The sequence below is a fragment of the Colobus angolensis genome, unplaced genomic scaffold (genome assembly GCF_000951035.1).
Source record: "Colobus angolensis palliatus isolate OR3802 unplaced genomic scaffold, Cang.pa_1.0 Scaffold131, whole genome shotgun sequence".
Taxonomy (NCBI): Eukaryota; Metazoa; Chordata; class Mammalia; order Primates; family Cercopithecidae; genus Colobus; species Colobus angolensis.
The window spans coordinates 3,097,191-3,116,416 of NW_012114364.1; the positions used below are offsets into that span (position 1 = coordinate 3,097,191).

The window sequence follows — 19,226 nt, forward strand, 5'->3', positions numbered from 1 at the left end:
TTTTACTCTGGTGACAAATTCTCCTTTGTTGAAACCTAATTGTAGCCATCAGGAGGTGGGGATTTTCTTTGTATCATACCAAATTTGACTTCAAGTAAAGAGCATTGGATGGCTGGGCATGGTGGCTCATGCCTGTATTCCCTGCACTTTGGGAGGCTGAGGTGGGTGGATCACTTGAGGTCAGGAGTTCAAGACCAGCCTGGACAACATGGTGAAACTCCATCTCTACTAAAAATAAAAAATAAAAAAATTAGCCGGGCATGGTGGCAGCTGCCTGCGATTTCAGCTACTCAGGAGGCTGGGGCAGAAGAATTGCTTGAATCTGGGAGGCAGAGGTTGCAGTGAGCAGAGACTGCGCCACTACACTCCAGCTTGGGCGACAGAGCAAGGCTGTGACTCAAAAAAAAAAAAAAAAAAGTATAGGACTAAAGTAGTGTCATGAGCTTTTAGTGCACTTCTTGAACTGCCAAATGCAGGATAATATCTTATCGTACGTTTTCTATTTATTTTGCCATTCTGACCACCAATTAAGTTTAGCTATGTGTCAAATTACCTCATACACACAGTTTATGTTTGTTTTGTTACATTATGTAATGCAATATATGTTTGCAATATATTATATATTTACACACAAATATTTAAATATATTTATATAATATATAACGTATACTAAATATATAAAGAAAACATCCTAAAACACTGCATGCGAAAAATTTTATTATATATTTTATATATATATTTATTACAGAGAAGATTACAGTAAACATCTAATTTTAAAGAGTTTCTTATTTTGTGTATTGCTTAGAGGACTGAATATTTGTTGAAAAGACAACAAATCAAGTTAGTTCCATTATTTTCAGCTACTGCTCAGAATAACATTAATAAAACCACATTGTATGAAAATGATATTTGTTTCAAAGCTCTCATATGCATTCTAAACTCTTACAAGCATATTCTGAGTTTTGGTTTTGAAGTGGCACTATGGCAGAAGAGCCTGAATTTGTTAACTGTAATTATGTCCATTAGAACTACGGTGGTGTTAATACAGTCAGAAAGCTTAAAGGATGCATATACATGTCTATAAATATTATAAGAAATTAACAAATGTATGGCAAAAGACTCTAAAAATGTACAACTGTCTATTATCTTTGTGAGTAAAGCTAAACTGGAAATGCTATAGGTTATTTCTAGGAGTCTACCAAGAAATTATTCACTGTTGCTTTTTGCTGACAGATAGGATTTATGTTTATAGACATAACTATCAGAATATATAATTATATCAGAAAATATCCTTAGATGAAGATTCGTAAGTTAGATGACAGAGGGCATTTTAAATATTTTACAATTTCATGGTATTGTATGGAAGTCACTGACTGAGTTTACTGAAGTACAAATTAAAACTCTTCAGGAGATACTTACCCTTTTCTGTTCTTTTATATACTCTATCAATTCATCTCTTGTTCTTTTCACTGCCTCTTCCACAGCCTTTTCACTTCGTTTCTGCTCTTCTATTATTGCTGCCTTAACAGTTTCCTGTTTGTGGGAGAAGGCAAAACAGTCAGGGAGGTAAGCACTATGATACATTTGTGTCCATTTCATATAAACTAAAAATCCTCTTCAGCGGGTTTCAGTTCATTCTATTCAAAGTGTATCTTTACACAGGAATAAGAACTTACAAAATCTTTTGGGATCTTTTAGAGATTTCACAGAACTCCCTTTCCCAAACTGAGTGAAAGGGAAAGGAATGGAATATGCCATTTATTGCAGGGAGTGCCTGACAGACTCCAATGGCTTCCTTACCAACCTTTCATTTGATGTTTACATGATTCATTGCCTTCCTGTATTTTGCACTATCCACATAACTTCCAACTTGTGTTTATTCTTCCAAGAACACTCTAATGCTCTAGCTGTTTTATTCACGTTTAATATTGCCATCATACAATAATCAAGTGTGGTCTGAGTGGTAAGATTTACAGCTAGTTTGGTCCTCTTGCCAGGTTAAGATGTTGTGAGCTGGACACCATAAGTAAGAGGTAAAAATTCCACCCGGTGTGCTAATATTTGAAATGAGAGATCCAGGGAGGGAAATAGTACTCTCCATTTATTGAAATAGTAATCAGGTACTGAAGAGATTTCAGAATTGCAAATACAGAAAGAAAGCTAAAATTCTGTAAAACTACAACACTTCTCAGGAAGTCATGATATTTTCTGCTACAATAGTATATCATGAAATGGAATGAATGCCACGAAGCAAAATCTTTTCATTCCCATCTATAGGTACCAACCTTTTTTATTGGACATCAAGGCAATCAATTGGAAAATGGCTTGAGTTTCTCATAATATTTGCTTCAGCTTTGATTCTTCGAGGTTCTGCTCTTTGTGGAGTGTATGTATGACTTACCTTAGTTTTCCCCAATTAATTTTAGATATTTATATGTAACTCAGAAAATATAAAATAATATAAAGGACTCTGTATTTCAAATCTATTTACTGTAAAAAATGGAGATGTGGAAATACATAAACACAAAGCAAGACATACATATATATACACTTGGATATAAAGAAGATAGGATAAACTGTACATACTATTTTCTAAACTTTTTTTTTTTTTTTTTTTTTTTTGGAGACGGAGTCTAGCTCTGTCGCCCAGGCTGGAATGCAGTGGCGCGATCTCGGCTCACTGCAAGCTCCGCCTCCTGGGTTTAGGCCATTCTCCCGCCTCAGCCTCCCGAGTAGCTGGGACTACAGGTATGCACTGCTATGCCCGACTAATTTTTTCTAAACTTTTTTTTTTTTTTTTTTTTTTTTGAGACGGAGTCTAGCTCTGTCGCCCAGGCTGGAATGCAGTGGCGCGATCTCGGCTCACTGCAAGCTCCGCCTCCCGGGTTTACGCCATTCTCCTGCCTCAGCCTCCCGAGTAGCTGGGACTACAGGCGCCCGCCATCTCGCCCGGCTAGTTTTTTGTATTTTTTTTTAGTAGAGACGGGGTTTCACCATGTAGCTCAGGATGGTCTCGATCTCCTGACCTCGTGATCCACCCGTCTCGGTCTCCCAAAGTGCTGGGATTACAGGTTTGAGCCACCGCGCCCGGCCAACTCTAGCATTTTTTACATAGAATATATCTTGGACATTTTCTTAAGACATTACATACTCTTCTATAATATGATTTATATTATAGGGCTACATAATAATTTATTTTACCAATTTTTAATCATGGGTATTTTGGTCATTTTAAATAAAATACAGCAGTGACAAACATCCACATATGTATCTTTGTGCTACATTGCAGTTATTTACTTTGAACCAATTCAAAAAGTGGAATCATTTTTGGCCAAAGGATTTAAACTCAATATATCTTTTGACATTTTGTACAAATTTATTCTTATAAGCAGCTCATAAGAATGGCTATTTCTTGCATCCTTGATAACATTTATTTTCATCGGTTTTTACAATCTGCCTAGTTGCGGAGAATGATATCGAATTTTATCCCGTACTTTTAAAAGATTATGTGAGTTGAGCATTTAATTTATAAAAATATTGGCAATACACACGTTTTCTCTTGTCATTTGCTTGATCATATCGTCTACCACTTTAATATTGGTATACTTATTTTTTTATTCCCTTCCTTATAAAATTAACTGAAAATTCTGAAAGTCTTTGATAAATTTTATTATTTTATTTTCAGTCACTGAGTACATTAAATGTTGGTTCCACTGATAGAGCACAAAGTTGTTTCCATAATTATTTCAAAAGATTAAAGTTGAAAAACTATAGCAATTTATAAAAGAAAAACATGAGAATAAAACTATTTAGCATCTGCTATTATAATTCTTATTGACTTCACACTTGCAAATTTAGCATTTGAAGTTATTCAAATTTAGAAAGATAAAAATATTACATACTAAGCTCTCTGAAATAAAACACCTTAATAATTCTGTAGTGAAGAATATGAATATTCACATTATATGAGTAAATTAAAGGTATTAATAGCTTCACATTAGTTCAAGTCAGGTTTTGCTAACAGGTGAGTTACAAAAATCTTTAGTTTTCAGGGCTTTTGAAATTTTACAACTGCAGATAAAAAACTGTCATAAGAAGCATATTAGTAAATCTGACCAGGCCTGTATGATTAAAAGCAAAAAGCATCAATTTAAATAAATGGGCTATAACCAGAAAAACATGAAGAGTTAGTGAAAGTTATTCAGTTAACACTGTTGAGGGAGCTGAGTGTTTATATTATTAATACCTTCTCAGTTGAAATTTTTGAGGCTCTACAATTCCTTGTTTTTGAGCTGGCAAAGGACCATTGACAGTACAAAATTTCCCTTGATTCTATCCTCCCCAGTTGGGAGTTAAGTGACAGTTAAGGTTGTGAAGCTCATCCTGAAAAACTGCTCATCTATAAATGATTCCTTTGAATGTTATACAAAAGTAAAGTTTAAGCCTTCCACTTTCTAATCAGGCCCAATTCTGAATTAGTTAGAACTGATTAATACATTTTGTTTGCGTGTATGCAAGTGGTATGTGAATATCTGCCTGCATGTTTTGTTTGTTCCATAAATTAAATATATCATTCCTGGGAGTCATGAGAAGTAATCTAAAATAAAACATAGCTTGCAAGGAATAAACAGTTGCCACCAATAAGTACATTCAAATAGGAAATTCTGAAAAGTATTTTCCAAAATATTTTGGTGATAACACCACCACTGCACATGGTATATTCTTTAAGGAAGGGTTTCTCAACCTTGAAACTACTGACAGTCCTTTGCTGTGAGGGAGCATCCTGTGTGTAAGCAGCATACCTAGTATCTATCCACTAGATGGCTTCCAGTTGAGAAACACTATCCTAAGGTGAATAGTTTGGAATGAAAGGTACTCAACTGCATATATGTTATGCTGTATTTGTGAAAATATATCAGTCATATTTCTTGTCATATTGGAATGTTTTTATCTAAAAATATATGCAGAAACAGCCTATCCAAATGATAATCTAACTAGTGTTTAAATGTGGAGAAAGTTCCATATACTGTTTTTTAAAAATAAATGACTGGAATTAGTTTTTATACTGTTACGATTAAGTAGGTCATGTTGAAAGTCATTCAGGGCTAAAAGCTTATATGATACTTTATACAAGATGTTATAATTCCTCTTTACTGCTTAAAAGTGTAGTTATGCTTTAGTATCCATTGAATCTACCATACATTTCAGAAATCACAGGATTATGAGCCAGTAAAATGCCTGTGGTTGTCTGCCCTTTATCAGGGCAATTTTGTTAAGGATTGTAAACATAGCTCAATTACAGAAAACAAGTATTACCAACTAACCGAATTCTGGTCTGTGGGTTGTAAACCATAGTACTATGTGGTTGTGTAATTTTCTGGGGAAATTGTGTGTTTTACTTATTTTTTGTTCCTATACAAAATATATGCATATTATCTAATTATGTATTATTTTAAAAGCTACATGTGGTTGTAGAAATGCACCTTAGCAAATGAGTGATAAACTAGAGATGCAAAGACGAGATATCACATGTTATACTGGGTTCTAGTTTGTGGTTGGTAGCAAACCCTGTTCATACATTCATTTGTCAAATATGTCCTAAATACCTATTTTGTATAAAAAATAGTCCCAAATACTGAAAGCTATATTTGTCCATCTCTTGATAAGTTTCTAATTTACTTGTGAAAATAAAATATAAATGCACAGAAACTGAAATAACAGTATACTAAAAGAGATCTTAAAGAACATTGTGGTTAATGAGTGGTGGTAATATTGTTTGAGTTATAAGGAAGGAGATATCACAATGTCTACAATGGTCAGAGAAAACCTTAAAAAAATAGGTGAGCTCTGACTTGAGGTTTAATAGGTGTTTCGTGTGTGTAAAGAAGATGAAGACCAAGGGATCCATATAAGTATCTCATATTGAATGTTATTTAGGAATAATAGCTTATATGACATTCGGTACAACAGTGCAAAAATAGAACCTGTGTGTATGTTTGAGGCTTCTGGCTACAGATGAAGGCTCTCTTGGGAAAAGTGGAAAGAAAGGAAGGCTGGGACCAAGTATGGGGACCCTGAAGGCTTACAGCTGATGTCAGCAACCCAAGATGTAAAGAGCTACCAATAACAGCATATAGATTGGTTGCTCTTCTTGCCACTTGTATAGTCTTTACATAAGTCAGCAAACAAACATAGTCTTTATTAACCTCATACATAGTCATCCTTGCCTCACCCCCAATGATATACCAAAAGGAAACAGGCGAGCTCATTAGCACAACATCTTCAAAAGTTGCTAACTCTAAAACATTGGTCTAAACAAAGAAAAGAATAGACACATTTTCATTTTCTTCCTATATGGGGAAAGTATTACTCATACAGTATCATCCTATGTCCACAGCCAACAACTCTGATCTAGGGTATATATGTCAGAAATTTGTATCTGTGTTTGTAATCCCAACGTACAAATAGAACAGTTTCATTTAAAGTTAGGAGAAAGTCTTCCAGATTGTCCAAAATTCCATTCTTACTAAGAAAAACTAATATTTGGTAGTATGGGTAGAGTGATTTGGGGGTAATCAACTATAATCCTTGTATTGGATGCAGTTTTTTTAACCAAAATACTAGGAAAATAAGTGACATTTTAGTGTCTGTAACAAGCAACCCCCAAAATGAAACAAGCGTGTATAATCAGAAATGTAATTTTCTAGTAACCATAATGTCTCCATTCATAGGTATTACTAAATAGATATCTTAGTCCATTTTCTGCTGCTGTAACATATCACAGACCGGGTAATTTATACAGAAAATTGATCCATGGTTTGCCTCATGGTTATGGAGCCTGAGAAGTCCAAGACCAAGGGCCACGTCTGGTGAGAGCTTTCTTACTGCATCATAACATGGCAGAATACATTACATGGTAAAAGAGGGTAAGAGAGGGCAAGAGCACTCAAGACAGAGGGAAAATAGGGGCCAAAATGTGGTATTACATGATATTATACAATGAACTTTTTTCCTGCAACACACATAATATTAAAGTTGTTGTGTATTGTTCTCAACCAAGGCCAAAGTTAATTTACTAGGAAGGAGCTGCAAGCCCATCTGTAAACTGTATCAGTAAATCTCACAATCTTAATCCTCTAAAAATTTAGTAGATATACAGTACCATGTAGCTTAAAAGTATAATACAAATCACAGTAAGTAAGGCTACCAAAATATTTTCATGAATACTATAACAGCTACTTATGAAGGGATTAAAATACTTCCTTCTCCCTCAGTGTGAGTTCATGTATCCTAAGTTCTATCCCTGCAAATGTTTTCACATGATCAGCAGCATGATTTTCTCAGTGACAATAAGGCTTAAAAAAATGAAGGAAGGCAGTGAGTTAGAGTTGACTTCCAAGTCAGATAAACATGAGTCAATACTTGTACTCTCTTGAATAAAATTTTAACTCTCTAATTCCTTAAAATTTGTTTATGTTAATATATGTAAAGAAAAATTTTAACATACAAAATAAGATAAATAAAATACCATGCACAGTACACTATGTGCCCCTCAGTTTAAGAAGTAGAATATTTTTGATAATGGTGAGGTCCCTGTGTAACCATCCCTATGAATTTCATCCTTACCAGTTTCCCATTTCCCAAAAGAAGCCACTTAACCTCTTTTTTTCCCCGTTTCATGTTCTCCCAATATCTCTAACATTCTTATTGGAATTTTACAGTTTCCGGCATTACTTTTGAGTTTTCAGTGTGGAGGATGAGGAATTTGTCTTATTTCTTAGAACCACTCCAAAATCTAACACATAGATATTTTAGTCCCCCTATCTTCCCACTTCAGATAGATTATGGATTTGGGTAAATCTATAGTAAATATATACTTTTTGCCATTTAACAACAACATTAATCCTTAGTGGCTTAAAATAACAACCATTTATGTAGACCTGGGATCAGCAATCTACTACCAATGAGCCAAATCCGGTCCACTGCCTGTTTTGGTACAATCCACTAGATTAGAATACTTTTTACACTTTTTAATCTTGAAAAAAAGAGAGTATTTCATGGCATGATTCTCATCCACTCATGCTGCTGTTTGGTGTATCACAAACTACAGTGATGTAGCAATAATTTGGCTGCATTTCAGTGCCATGAATGTTGTCCTAATGTAACAGAATTATCACTTTTAACTTCACTGCATGTCTATCATCCCAAAACAAGAAAAAACGACTTCGTTGCACTTTTAAGGCAGAGTAGAGTGTGATTATTTTGATAATGGATTAGATGTCAAAAAAGTGTTTATTATGCAATGAGACCATAACTGTGCTAAAAGAAATAATAAATGTGTATATTACCAGAGTAAACACTCATCACAATATTCTCAACAGGCAAGCAATCATCGAAAAATTACAAAATTCACAAAAGTTAAAATCCCTCAAATAGATTTCTTACACACGTACACACACACATGAACTTCAACTAAAATTAAATTTCTGAGCAGATCATTTGTTAGTCAAGTCAGAAAAGCCATTTACCAATGATAAGTTTTAAAAATTGTGCTTAATTAAAGCAGCCAGGTAAATGCTCTCCTGAGGGGGAAGAAAGGAACTTGTTTGGAGTGAACAGCTTTTTGTGAGAACAGGTGCTTGATGAGATTGAGGTCATCGGTAGCAAAATTAATAGTCAATTAAAAAACAAAGTAAATGATTTTTGAGTAGTTTTCTTGGCTCTTCATGAGTCAGATGATTCACTGAATTACTTATTTCAGGAATCAATGCCAAGTTTGAAGTTATTCAAACTTAGGCTTTATGAATAGTCTGTGTGGAAGAACTATAGGTAGGAAACTTTTCAAAAAAGGTGAGAAACACTAATTTAGTACAACCTGGCTTGGAATCTGCTAAGATGTGTTAACAACTGATGACAGTAAAAATATGTGTGGAATGAAAGAAGGCTTAGTTGAACAAATGTCTAAAACTTGTGAAAAAATAAATTATTTAAAACTCATAGTTACTCATCAGGAACTGTTTTGAAGAAAGTATCTGAATTTAGCATGTATTACTGAACAAGTACTACTAACAGTGAACTTCTTTTGCTTGTGTGGACTAGGCCATTGTCAGTTCTATTAATTTCTGTCTGAAACTGAAGCTCAATATCCTGACTTGCCATCCTATACAGCAGTCCAATGGCTTAGCAGTAGTAAAGATTTGCTGTGATTGTTTCTGAGCTCAGGGCTTTGACTGAAAGTTTTTCTGAATAAGAAGAACCACTCAATCACAATTACCAAATAATTAATAGCTTAAGACATTAGCTTTTGTTTCAAGCTAATGTTTCTTAATGAATTACATAAAAAATTACAATGCACAATAGCACTTATCTGCAGCAAGACTTATACTATAGGGTAGTCGTTTGAACTATACTCAATACTGTTTGAATCACAAGTAAAGTCAAGCTCCTTTATACACTTCCTATGCATTAACAGCTTAAAAAAAAAAGTAAGGCTTCTATTTCCACACATTTATGAACTCAAACTACAGTTCCAGAAGTTCCAGACATAGATACAAGTGCAAAGGAAGCTTCTATATTTCCAAATCCATTTATGCATTTGAGAAACTTTCATCTAACTTTCAACTGGAAGTAATTGATCCGCACTGCAATGACATGCTAAAAGGAAAATATTAAGAGAACCTAGAATTCTATAAATGCCTCCCAAGTAATGACTATACTCAATCAAAATTATATATTCATTTATTACTATACATATTTAGCATACTTGTCTGTGTGAAAAGACATTTTAAAGATTAAATATGTAGAATCTCATTACAGATCAGCATTACCAACCAACTAATGAACATTTGTGACCAATTTTCATGATAGGTAATAACTAGCTTTAAATAAACAAATGTTATTACCCCAAAGAGAATTCTACTCTTTTCATTAGATCTATATTAAAAATTGTAATCCATTATTAATATATTTTAAATTTCAATACAATTTTTTTCTCATTATATAAGCACCTATATAATATTCTCAGTTAAGCCTCTTAGCCCATGAAGGCTTCTATCTTGACCTCTGCAGAACAAGTCTGCCAATCTCTGATTTAGGTCATGATTCTGCAAGGTGGCAATCTGGGATGGGTTCAGCTGTGTGGTTCTTTTTTCTCTTAGCTGGGCTCTTTCATCTATCTGCAATCAGCCGCTCAATCTAATGTAGCTGGCTACTATTAGCATGGCTTCAGATAAGAGTGCTTGTCTATTCCTTCTGTCATCTTCCATTCTCCAGTAGACTAGTTTAAGATTTTTCACATGGAAGCTGAACATGGTTTCAAAACAGTGTGAAAGCATGTGAGGCCACTTAAGACATGATCTCAGAAATGAAACAATGGGCCGGGCGTGGTGGCTCATGCCTGTAATCCCAGTACTTTGGGAGGATGAGGCAGGCTGATTACTTAAAGGCAGGAATTCGAGACCAGCCTGGTCAACATGGCAAAACCCCGTCTTTACTAAAAATTCAAAAATTAGCCGGGCATGATGGTAGACACCTGTAGTCCCAGCTACTCAGGGATGCTGAGGTACAAGAATTGCTTGAACCCAGGGGGTGGAGGTTGCAGTGAGCTGAGATTGCACCACTGCACTCCGGTCTGGGTGACAGATCAAGACTCCACCTCAAAAAAAAAAAAAAAAAAGGAAAGAAAACAATGTCACTTTAGCTATACTATATTGGCTTGAGTAAATAATTATTACGAGTTAATGCCCAAATTATCTCCCAGTTGTATATATCCTCTCAATATGCTTAAAGATATGAAACATTTCTGTTTGTCTTCTTGGAGATACAACTCCTTGACCTATCTCCAAACTGGACTGGTTGTTCTCTAGGTCTGTTAAATAAATGTCCATTCTGGGATCTCCCTCAGTCCTATTCTTGTGGGTTCCCTATATATTCCTTGAATTGAATCTCCCAGCTTTCTAGATCCCAATGGATTATTTCTTCTTGGTTTACCCTTTGCTGTGGTAGAGTACGTCCTCCAGGAGATTCCTGAGAAAAATATATGAGATGTAAATGTTTTGATATCTAGTTTATCTGTAAAATGCCTTTATTGTACCTTCACACGTAATTGATAGTTTGGTCAAGTGTAGATATTTAGGTTAAAATTTTTTGCAGAATTTCATAGGTTACTGAGAAGCCTATTCTGAATCTTCATAATTTGCAAATTGTTTTTTCCCTCTGAGAGAACTTTTACGTATCTAGGCTCTGTTTCGTTCCTCAAAAATTTCATGATGAACCTTGTTACAGGCCTATCTAGAAACTCATGTCTTACAATCTAGAAATTCATGTTCTTTAATTTCAGATTTACTTTCACGAGATAATAACATAGTATTATGATTTCCTGCATTGTGTTGCTTTTTGTTTCTTCAAAACTATGTGAAGAACTTCTTCAACTGATTGTCTAATTTTCTGATGTTTTCATTTCTATTTTTCATTTCTTCGGGTTTTTACACTCTTTTCCCATCCTCTGGTAACCATCCTTTTACTATCTACTTCCATGGGTTCAACTGTTTTGATTTTTAGATCTCACAAATGAGTGAGAATATGTAATTGTATGTCTTTCTGTGCCTGGCTTGTTTCACTTCACATTAGGAACTCCAGTTCCACTCATGTTATTGCAAATGACTTAATCTCATTAACAATGACGTAATTCATTTCTATGGCTGAATAGTACTCGTTGTATGTAAGTACCACATTTTTTTTAACCTATTCATCTACTGATGAATACTTAAGTTGCTTCCGAATCTTGGCTATTGTAAACAGTGCTGCAACAAACAGAGGACTGCAAATATTTCATTGATACACTAATTTTCTTTCTTTCAGGTATATATCTAGCAGTGGGATGGCTAGATCATATGGTAGCTCTGTTTTTGTTTTTTGAGGAAGCTCCAAACCCTTCTCCATAGTGGTTGTACTAATTTACATTCCCATCAACAGTGTATGAGGGTTCCCTTTCTCCATCCTTGCCAGCATTTGTTCTTGCATGTCTTCTGGATATAAGGTATTTTAACTGGGGTGAGATTATATCTCATTGCAGTTTTGATCTGCATTTTTCTGATTATCAATGATGCTGAACATCTTTTCGTATTTTTTTTTTGTTGCCATTTGTATGTCTTCTTTTGAGAAATGTCTATTCAAATATTTTCTCTATTTTTTAACTGGATTATTAGATTGTTTCCTATGGCATTGTTTGAAATCCTTATATATTTCGGTTATTAATGTCTTGTCAGATGGGTAGTTTGCAAATATTTACTCTCATTCTGTGGGTTGTCTTTTCATTTCGTTGTTTCTTTTGCCATACAGGAGCTTTTTAACTTGATGTGATCCCATTTGTCCATTTTTGTTTTGGTTGCTTGTGCTTGTAGGGTAATACTCAAGAAATCTTTGCCCAGTTCAATGTTTTGGAGAGTTTTCCTAATGTTTTCTTGTAGTGGTTTCATAGTTTGAGGTCTTAGACTTAAGTCTTTAATCCATTTTGACTTCATATATGGCAAGAGATGGGGGTCTAGTTTCCTTCTTTTGCGTACGGCTATCCAGTTTTCCCCGTACAATTTACTGAAAAGACTATCTTTTCCTCAGTATATGTTCCTGGCACCTTTGTCAAAAATGAGTTCACTGTGGGTGTGTGGATTTGTTTCTGGGTTCTCTATTCTGTTCCACTGGTCTGTGTGTCTCATTTTGTGCCAGTGCCATGCTGCTTTGGTTACTACAGCTATGCAATATAATTTGAAATCAGGTAATTTGAGTTATCCAGTTTTGTTCTTTTTGCTTTGGATAGCTTTGGCTATTCTGAGACTTTTGTGGATTACAGGATTTTTTTTTTTATTTCTATGAAGAATGCCATTTGTACTTTGATAGAGATTACATTAAATTCACAGATTGCTTTGGGAAATATGGACATTTTAATTTATTCTTCCAATCCATGGACACAGAATTATCTTTCTGTTTTTTGGTGTCCACTTCAATTTATTTCATTAGTGTTTTATAGTTTTTATTGTACAGCTCTTTCACTTGTTTGGTTGGGTTAATTCCTAAATATTTAGTTTTATTGGTACCTATTGTAAATGGTATTACTTTCTTGTTTTCTTTTTCAGATTGTTCATTTAGCATATAGAAATGCTACTGACTTTTGTATGTTGATTTTGTATCCTGCAACTTTACTGAATTTTGAAATCAGTTCTAAGTTTTTTCAGTAGAATCTTTAGGATTTTTCCAAATATAAGATAAAATCATCTGCAAAAAAAAAAAAAAAAAAAAGACTTCTCCCTTTCCAGTTGGGATGCCTTTTACTCTTTTTCTTGTTTGACTACTCTAGCCAGGGCTTCCAGTACTATGATGAATAACAGTAATGACAGTGGCATCCCTGTTGTGTTCCAGATGTAAGAATATAGACTTTCAGTTTTTTCCCATTCAGTATGATATTAGCTGAGGGTCTGTCATATTTAACTTTTATTATGTTGAAGTATGTTCCTACTATACCCAGTTTTTAAAGGGTTTTTATGATGAAGAAGTGGTGAATTTTATTAAACGCTTTTTCAACATCTATTGAAATGATCAAATGGTTTTTGTCCTCCTTTGGTCAATATTTTGTATCACATTAATTCACTTGCAAGTGTTAACCATCCTTGCATCCCAAGGATTAATCTCACTTGGTCATGATGAACAATTATTTAATATATTGCTGAATTTGGTTTGCTAATATTTTGTTTAGGATTTCTGCATCAATATTTAACAGAGATATTGGCTTGCAGTTATTTATTTATTTATTTTTGGTGTCTTTGGGTAATACTGGCTTCATAGAATGAGTTAGGAAGTATTCCATTCTCTTTTATTAATTGGAATAGTTTGAGAAGGATTGTTCTGATTTAAATGTTTTGTGAAATTCAGCAGTGAAGCCATCAGGTTCTCAGGCTTTTCTTCACTGAGAGACTTTTTCCTACAGCTTTAATCTCCTTACTTCTTATTCATCTGTTCAGGCTTTAAATTTTTTCATGATTCCATCTTGGTAGGTTGCATGTATCTAGAAATTTGTCAATTTCTTCTACATTTTCCGATTTATAGGCAAAGAGTTGCTCCTAGTAGCCACTAGGAGATACCAGATGTAGTACAGGTACTAGATGAGATACCAAATGTAGTGTCTCCTTTTTCATTTCTGATTTTATTTGGATCATCTCTTTTTTTCTAAGCCTGGCAAAATATTTGTCTATTTTGTTTACCTTTTCAAAAATTCAACTTTTTTGTTTCACCAATCTTTGGTATTGTTTTCTTCATTTCAGTTTCAGTGATTTCTGCTCTGATCTTTATTATTTCTTTTCTTTTACTAATTTTGAGTTTGGTTTGCTCCTCCTTTTCTAGTTATTTAAGATGCATGGTTGTTTATCTGAAATTTTTCTTTTTTGATGTAGGCACTTACAGCTATCAACTACACTCTTAGTACTGCCTTTGCTGTATCACATAGGTTTTGGTATGCTGTGTTTCCATTATGTTTCAATTTCTTTCTGAAATTTCTTCATTGACACACTGATCATTGAGGAGCATAGTGTTTCCTTTTCATGTATTTGTGTAGTTTCCAAAATTCCTCGTTATTAATTTCTAATTTTATTCCATTTTGGTCAGAGAAGATGCTTCATATTATTTAAATTGTCAAAAATGTTTTAAAACTTGTTTTGTAATTTTACATGTGGTCTATCCTTGAGAATGATCCATGTGCTGAGGAGAAGAATGTGAATTCTGTAACCTTTGAATAAAATGTTACGTAAATATCTATTAGATTAATTTGCTTTATAGTGTAGACTAACTCCAGCGTTGATTTGTTGATTTCTATGTGGAAGATCCGTCCAGTACTGAAGGTGGGCTGTTGACGTCTTCAGTTACTATTTTACTGAAGTCTCTCTCTCTCTCTCTCTCTCTCTTTAGCTATAATATTTGCTTTACATACCTGGGTGCTCCAGTGCTGGGTACATATATATTTAAAACTGTTATATCCTTTTGCTTAATTGACTCCTTTTTCATCATATGATGACCTTCTTTGTCTCTTCTTAGAATTTTCGTCTTGAAATCCATTTTGTTTAAGCATAGCTACTCCTGCTCATTTGTGGTTTCCATTGGCATGGAGTATCTTTTTCCATCCCTTTTTCTTCCGTCTATGTGTAACTTTATACGTGAAGTGTTGTTCCTTATAGGCAACAGATCAAGGGGCCTTTTTAAAAATATATTCAGCCAGTTTATAGCTTTTGATTGGAGAGTTTAGTCCATTTACATTAAATGTCATTACTGATAGTAAGGGCTTACTCTGGCCTTGTGTGTGTGTGTGTGTGTGTGTGTGTGTGTGTGTGTGTGTGGTTGTTTTGTGGTCTCCTCTTCCTCCTTTCTTTCCTTCCTTTTAGTGAAGATGATTTTCTCTGGTGATATGATTTGTTTTCTTATTTTTCATTTTTTGTGTGTTCATTGTATATTTTTTGATTAGAGTTACCATGAGGTTTGCACTATCTTAGAACCCATTATTTTAAGCAACTTAAAATTGTTTGCTCAAATAAACAATCAAGGAAAACCTTAATTTCATCCCCATAGTTTTTAGCTTTTTGTTATTATTTATATTTTATTGTATTATGTCTTGAAAACTTCTTGTAGTCATTATTTTTGATTGGTTCATTGTTTATTCTTTCTCCTTAGGATCAGAGTTTACATACCAAAGTTACAGTGTTACAATACTCTGTATTTTTCTGTGTACTTACTATTACCAGAGAGTTTTGTACATTCAATTGATTTCTTATTGCTCATAAAGGTCATTTTCTTTCCAACTGAAGTAATCCCTTTAGCATTTCTTATAGGACAGGTCCTGTGTTGATAAAATCCCATAGTTTTTCTTTGTCTGAGAAAGCATTTATTACTCCTTCATGTCTGAAGGATAATTTTGTTGAATGTACTATTCTAGGGTAAAAGTTGATTTCCTTCAGCACTTTAAATATGCCATGCCACACTCTCCTGGTCTGTAAAAGTTTCCAGTGAAAAATCTGCTGCCAGACATACTAGAGCTCCATTATACATTATTTGTTTATTCTCTCTTGCTGCTTTTAGGATCCTTTCTTTATCCTTGACCTTTGGGGGTTGGATTATTAAATGCCTTGAGGTGTAGTCTTTTTTGGATTAAATTTGCTTAGTGTTCTATAAACTTTTTGGACTTGGATGTTGATATCTTTCTTTAGGTTTGAGAATTTCTGTTATTATTCCTTTGAATAAACTTTCTATCCCTATCTCTCTATCTCCTCTTTAAGGCCAATAACTCTTAGGTTTGCCCCTTTGAGGCTATTTTCTAAATCCTGTAGGCATACTTCATTGTTTTTTTACTCTTGTCTCCTTTATGTATAGCCCGTTTTCAAGCTCAGTAATTCTTTCTTCTGCTTGATCAATTCTGCTATTAAATAGCCTGTCTTCAAGTGCAGTAATTCTTTTTTTCTGCTTTGTCAGTTCTGCCATTAAAAGGCTCTGATGCATTCTTCAGTATGCCAATTGTGCTTTTCAATTCCAGAGTTTCTGCTTGATTCTTTTTAACTATTTCAATCTCTTTGTTACATTTACCTGATAGAATTCTGAATTCCTTCTCTGAATTGATTACCCCCAGAGACACACATGCTGAATTATATTTATCAGAAGCACATGTTGTCAGTCACCAAAATTTCAAGCCTTAGAGACATGTTTGGTTTCATATCCTATTTCCAGTCACCAGGTTCAGTCTTCCCCTCAAAATGTTTATGTCCTTTCTTCACTATTTCAACTGCCATCATTTCTGTTTCAGCAATTTTTTTCATGCTCCTACTAGGCCAAAAGAAATACCTAGTTGTTCCACAGATTAATTAGGTAGGTGATAACTTTGCCATTTGAAAAGATAATATATAAAAATTGAGAGGAAACTTTTTATTTCATCCTTAACTATAGTTCCTTACTCATGAGAATTTTGTACATAGTATGCACTGCAAAACTTCTTAACCCTTGGAATAAGATGGGATAATAACACTCTGGTGCTCTGTTCCACATTGGTTTTTGCATAGTACTTGCTTTTTATCTCAGCAGCATCCAAAATGCCAGCTTCACAAAGATATAATAAAAGAGAAAGAAATGTAACATAAACAAATATTGACAAGCTGGTAGTTCATCTGGTTTCAAGAGCTCAAGTATTGCTGCATTACCTTCTGGTTAAAAAAAAAACAAAAAAAACAAAAAACCTTCAGCATCCTTATGAATTCTTTGCAGCACCCCCCTCTTGATACACAGTTTGGAAAACTACAGTATTTGGTAATCATCAGTAGCCATCTGTTTAGCTGCTGCTTATTATGCATGGCACTATGCTAGGTGTGAAAATTACATCAGTAAATAACATGGTAATAGTAGCAGTAGTATCAACAACAGTGGCCATCCTAGCAAGAACAACACATACTATGCTCCAGGCACTGTGTTAAGTAAATGAAATGAATTTATGCTGCCTTATTAGCAATTTAGTGGTACTGAAGATTCTGTGACCCAACAAAGATGTGTGTGAAAGACATAGAGCTAAATGAAATAAATATAAAAAGTATTAAAATAAAAATATAAAAGTCATGCTTTACATTTTTGGGTTAAAATTTAACAAAATGGTCAGGTATATTATCATTTGATCCTCAGGATGATTTTGAGAGGCATGTATATCCTGAAATTTAGAATACTTAGGCTACTTAACCAAATTTATAAGCTTATAAAACAACAATATAAGTATTTTAAATGTATTGTAAAAGGACTTTACAGTAATTATTTCAGAAACAAATAACTTTTTAAAATTAAATTATAAAATGATAAATTTGTGAAATATTAGTAATTGGGTACAAATCTGTGAAGTAGGAATTTGCCCTGCACCTATAATACAGGAATAGAAATGATATCCACAGTGTAGAAAGAACAGTAGAGATTATATTCTTTAATACATACATTCTTCAACCTTCCACCCAATCCATCTTTTTAATCCTGGATATAACGATGCACATTTTGCTAGATCAATTGTGATTTCATAATTTCAGCTTGTACAGTCCTACACCGTATGATGATATTTTTGTCAATGAGGGACTGTGTATGCAACACTGGTCTCTTAAGATTTTCATAGGTATTTTTACTGTTGTCTTTTTTTGTTTAGATACGCACTTACCATTGTGTTACAACTGCCTATAGTACTCAGTATAGTAACATGCTGTATTGGTTTGTAGCCTAGGAGCAACTAGGTTATTTAGACTACACCTAAATAACCTAAGTGTGTGGTAGGTTATATCACCTAGGTTTCTAGAAGTATACTCCATGAGATCTGCATTACAAAATCTTCCAGTGACGCATTTCTCAGAATGTATCCCCATGGTTAAGAGACAAAAGACAGCAGTGAGCTAAAAATTTTCACCTACTTCCTCTAATTTGTCCCTCTTCAGCTAAGTTAAAAAAATATATATACACACACATATATCTATAGATATATATAATATATAAAATAATATGTAATATAATATATATAAAATATATACATATATAATATATAGATATATCTATAGATATATAACTAAAGAGGAAGAAACATGTATAAAAATATACACATACACATATATGTGTATATATAGTATATGTATATATACTTTTTTATACATAAACATATAGTATACATATATAAAATATATACACACATACATATAAAAGTATATATGCATGCAAATATATGAAGAATGTGGCTTTATCTTTTTTTCTTTTCAAGGTTAAACACTTCAACTCCTTCAACAGTATGTGACAAGGTTTCCTGCTTTATCAAAATACCACCTAATATTTGCATGCTATTTATGGTTTCTAAGCTTTTTCACTAATCTATTATCTTTCTTTTTTGACTTGTTTCTAAGGGACTCACAACAACTAGGCAAAGCAGGTATTATTAATCCCATTTAGAGATCTGAAAGTGGAGCCTCATACATTTTTAAAACTTGGCCAAAATTACATGAGTCACAAGCTAGGACTCAAATCTAACCCTCTTTACCCCTTAGCATATTTATTTGACAATCAGTTAAAATTCTTTTAATCACAAGTAACAGAAAATTCAGCACAAATTGACTTGAAGGGAAAAAAAAGAAAGTTACAGTCTCATGAGAGAACATAAAAGAACTTTAGTGTGGGCTCCATCTAGCATGCAAACA

General features: G+C 33.8%; 1 protein-coding gene across 2 annotated transcripts in view; it reads right to left on the minus strand.

Moving 5' to 3' along the window:
• CCDC91 (coiled-coil domain containing 91) overlaps positions 1 to 19,226 on the minus strand; it is a 395,593-nt gene that overhangs the window by 85,879 nt on the left and 290,488 nt on the right. For both annotated transcript variants that reach the window (XM_011934104.1, XM_011934106.1), the window contains one exon: positions 1,420 to 1,533. In XM_011934104.1, the coding sequence (XP_011789494.1) occupies positions 1,420 to 1,533 (114 nt within the window). The remainder of the gene's footprint in view (positions 1 to 1,419; positions 1,534 to 19,226) is intronic.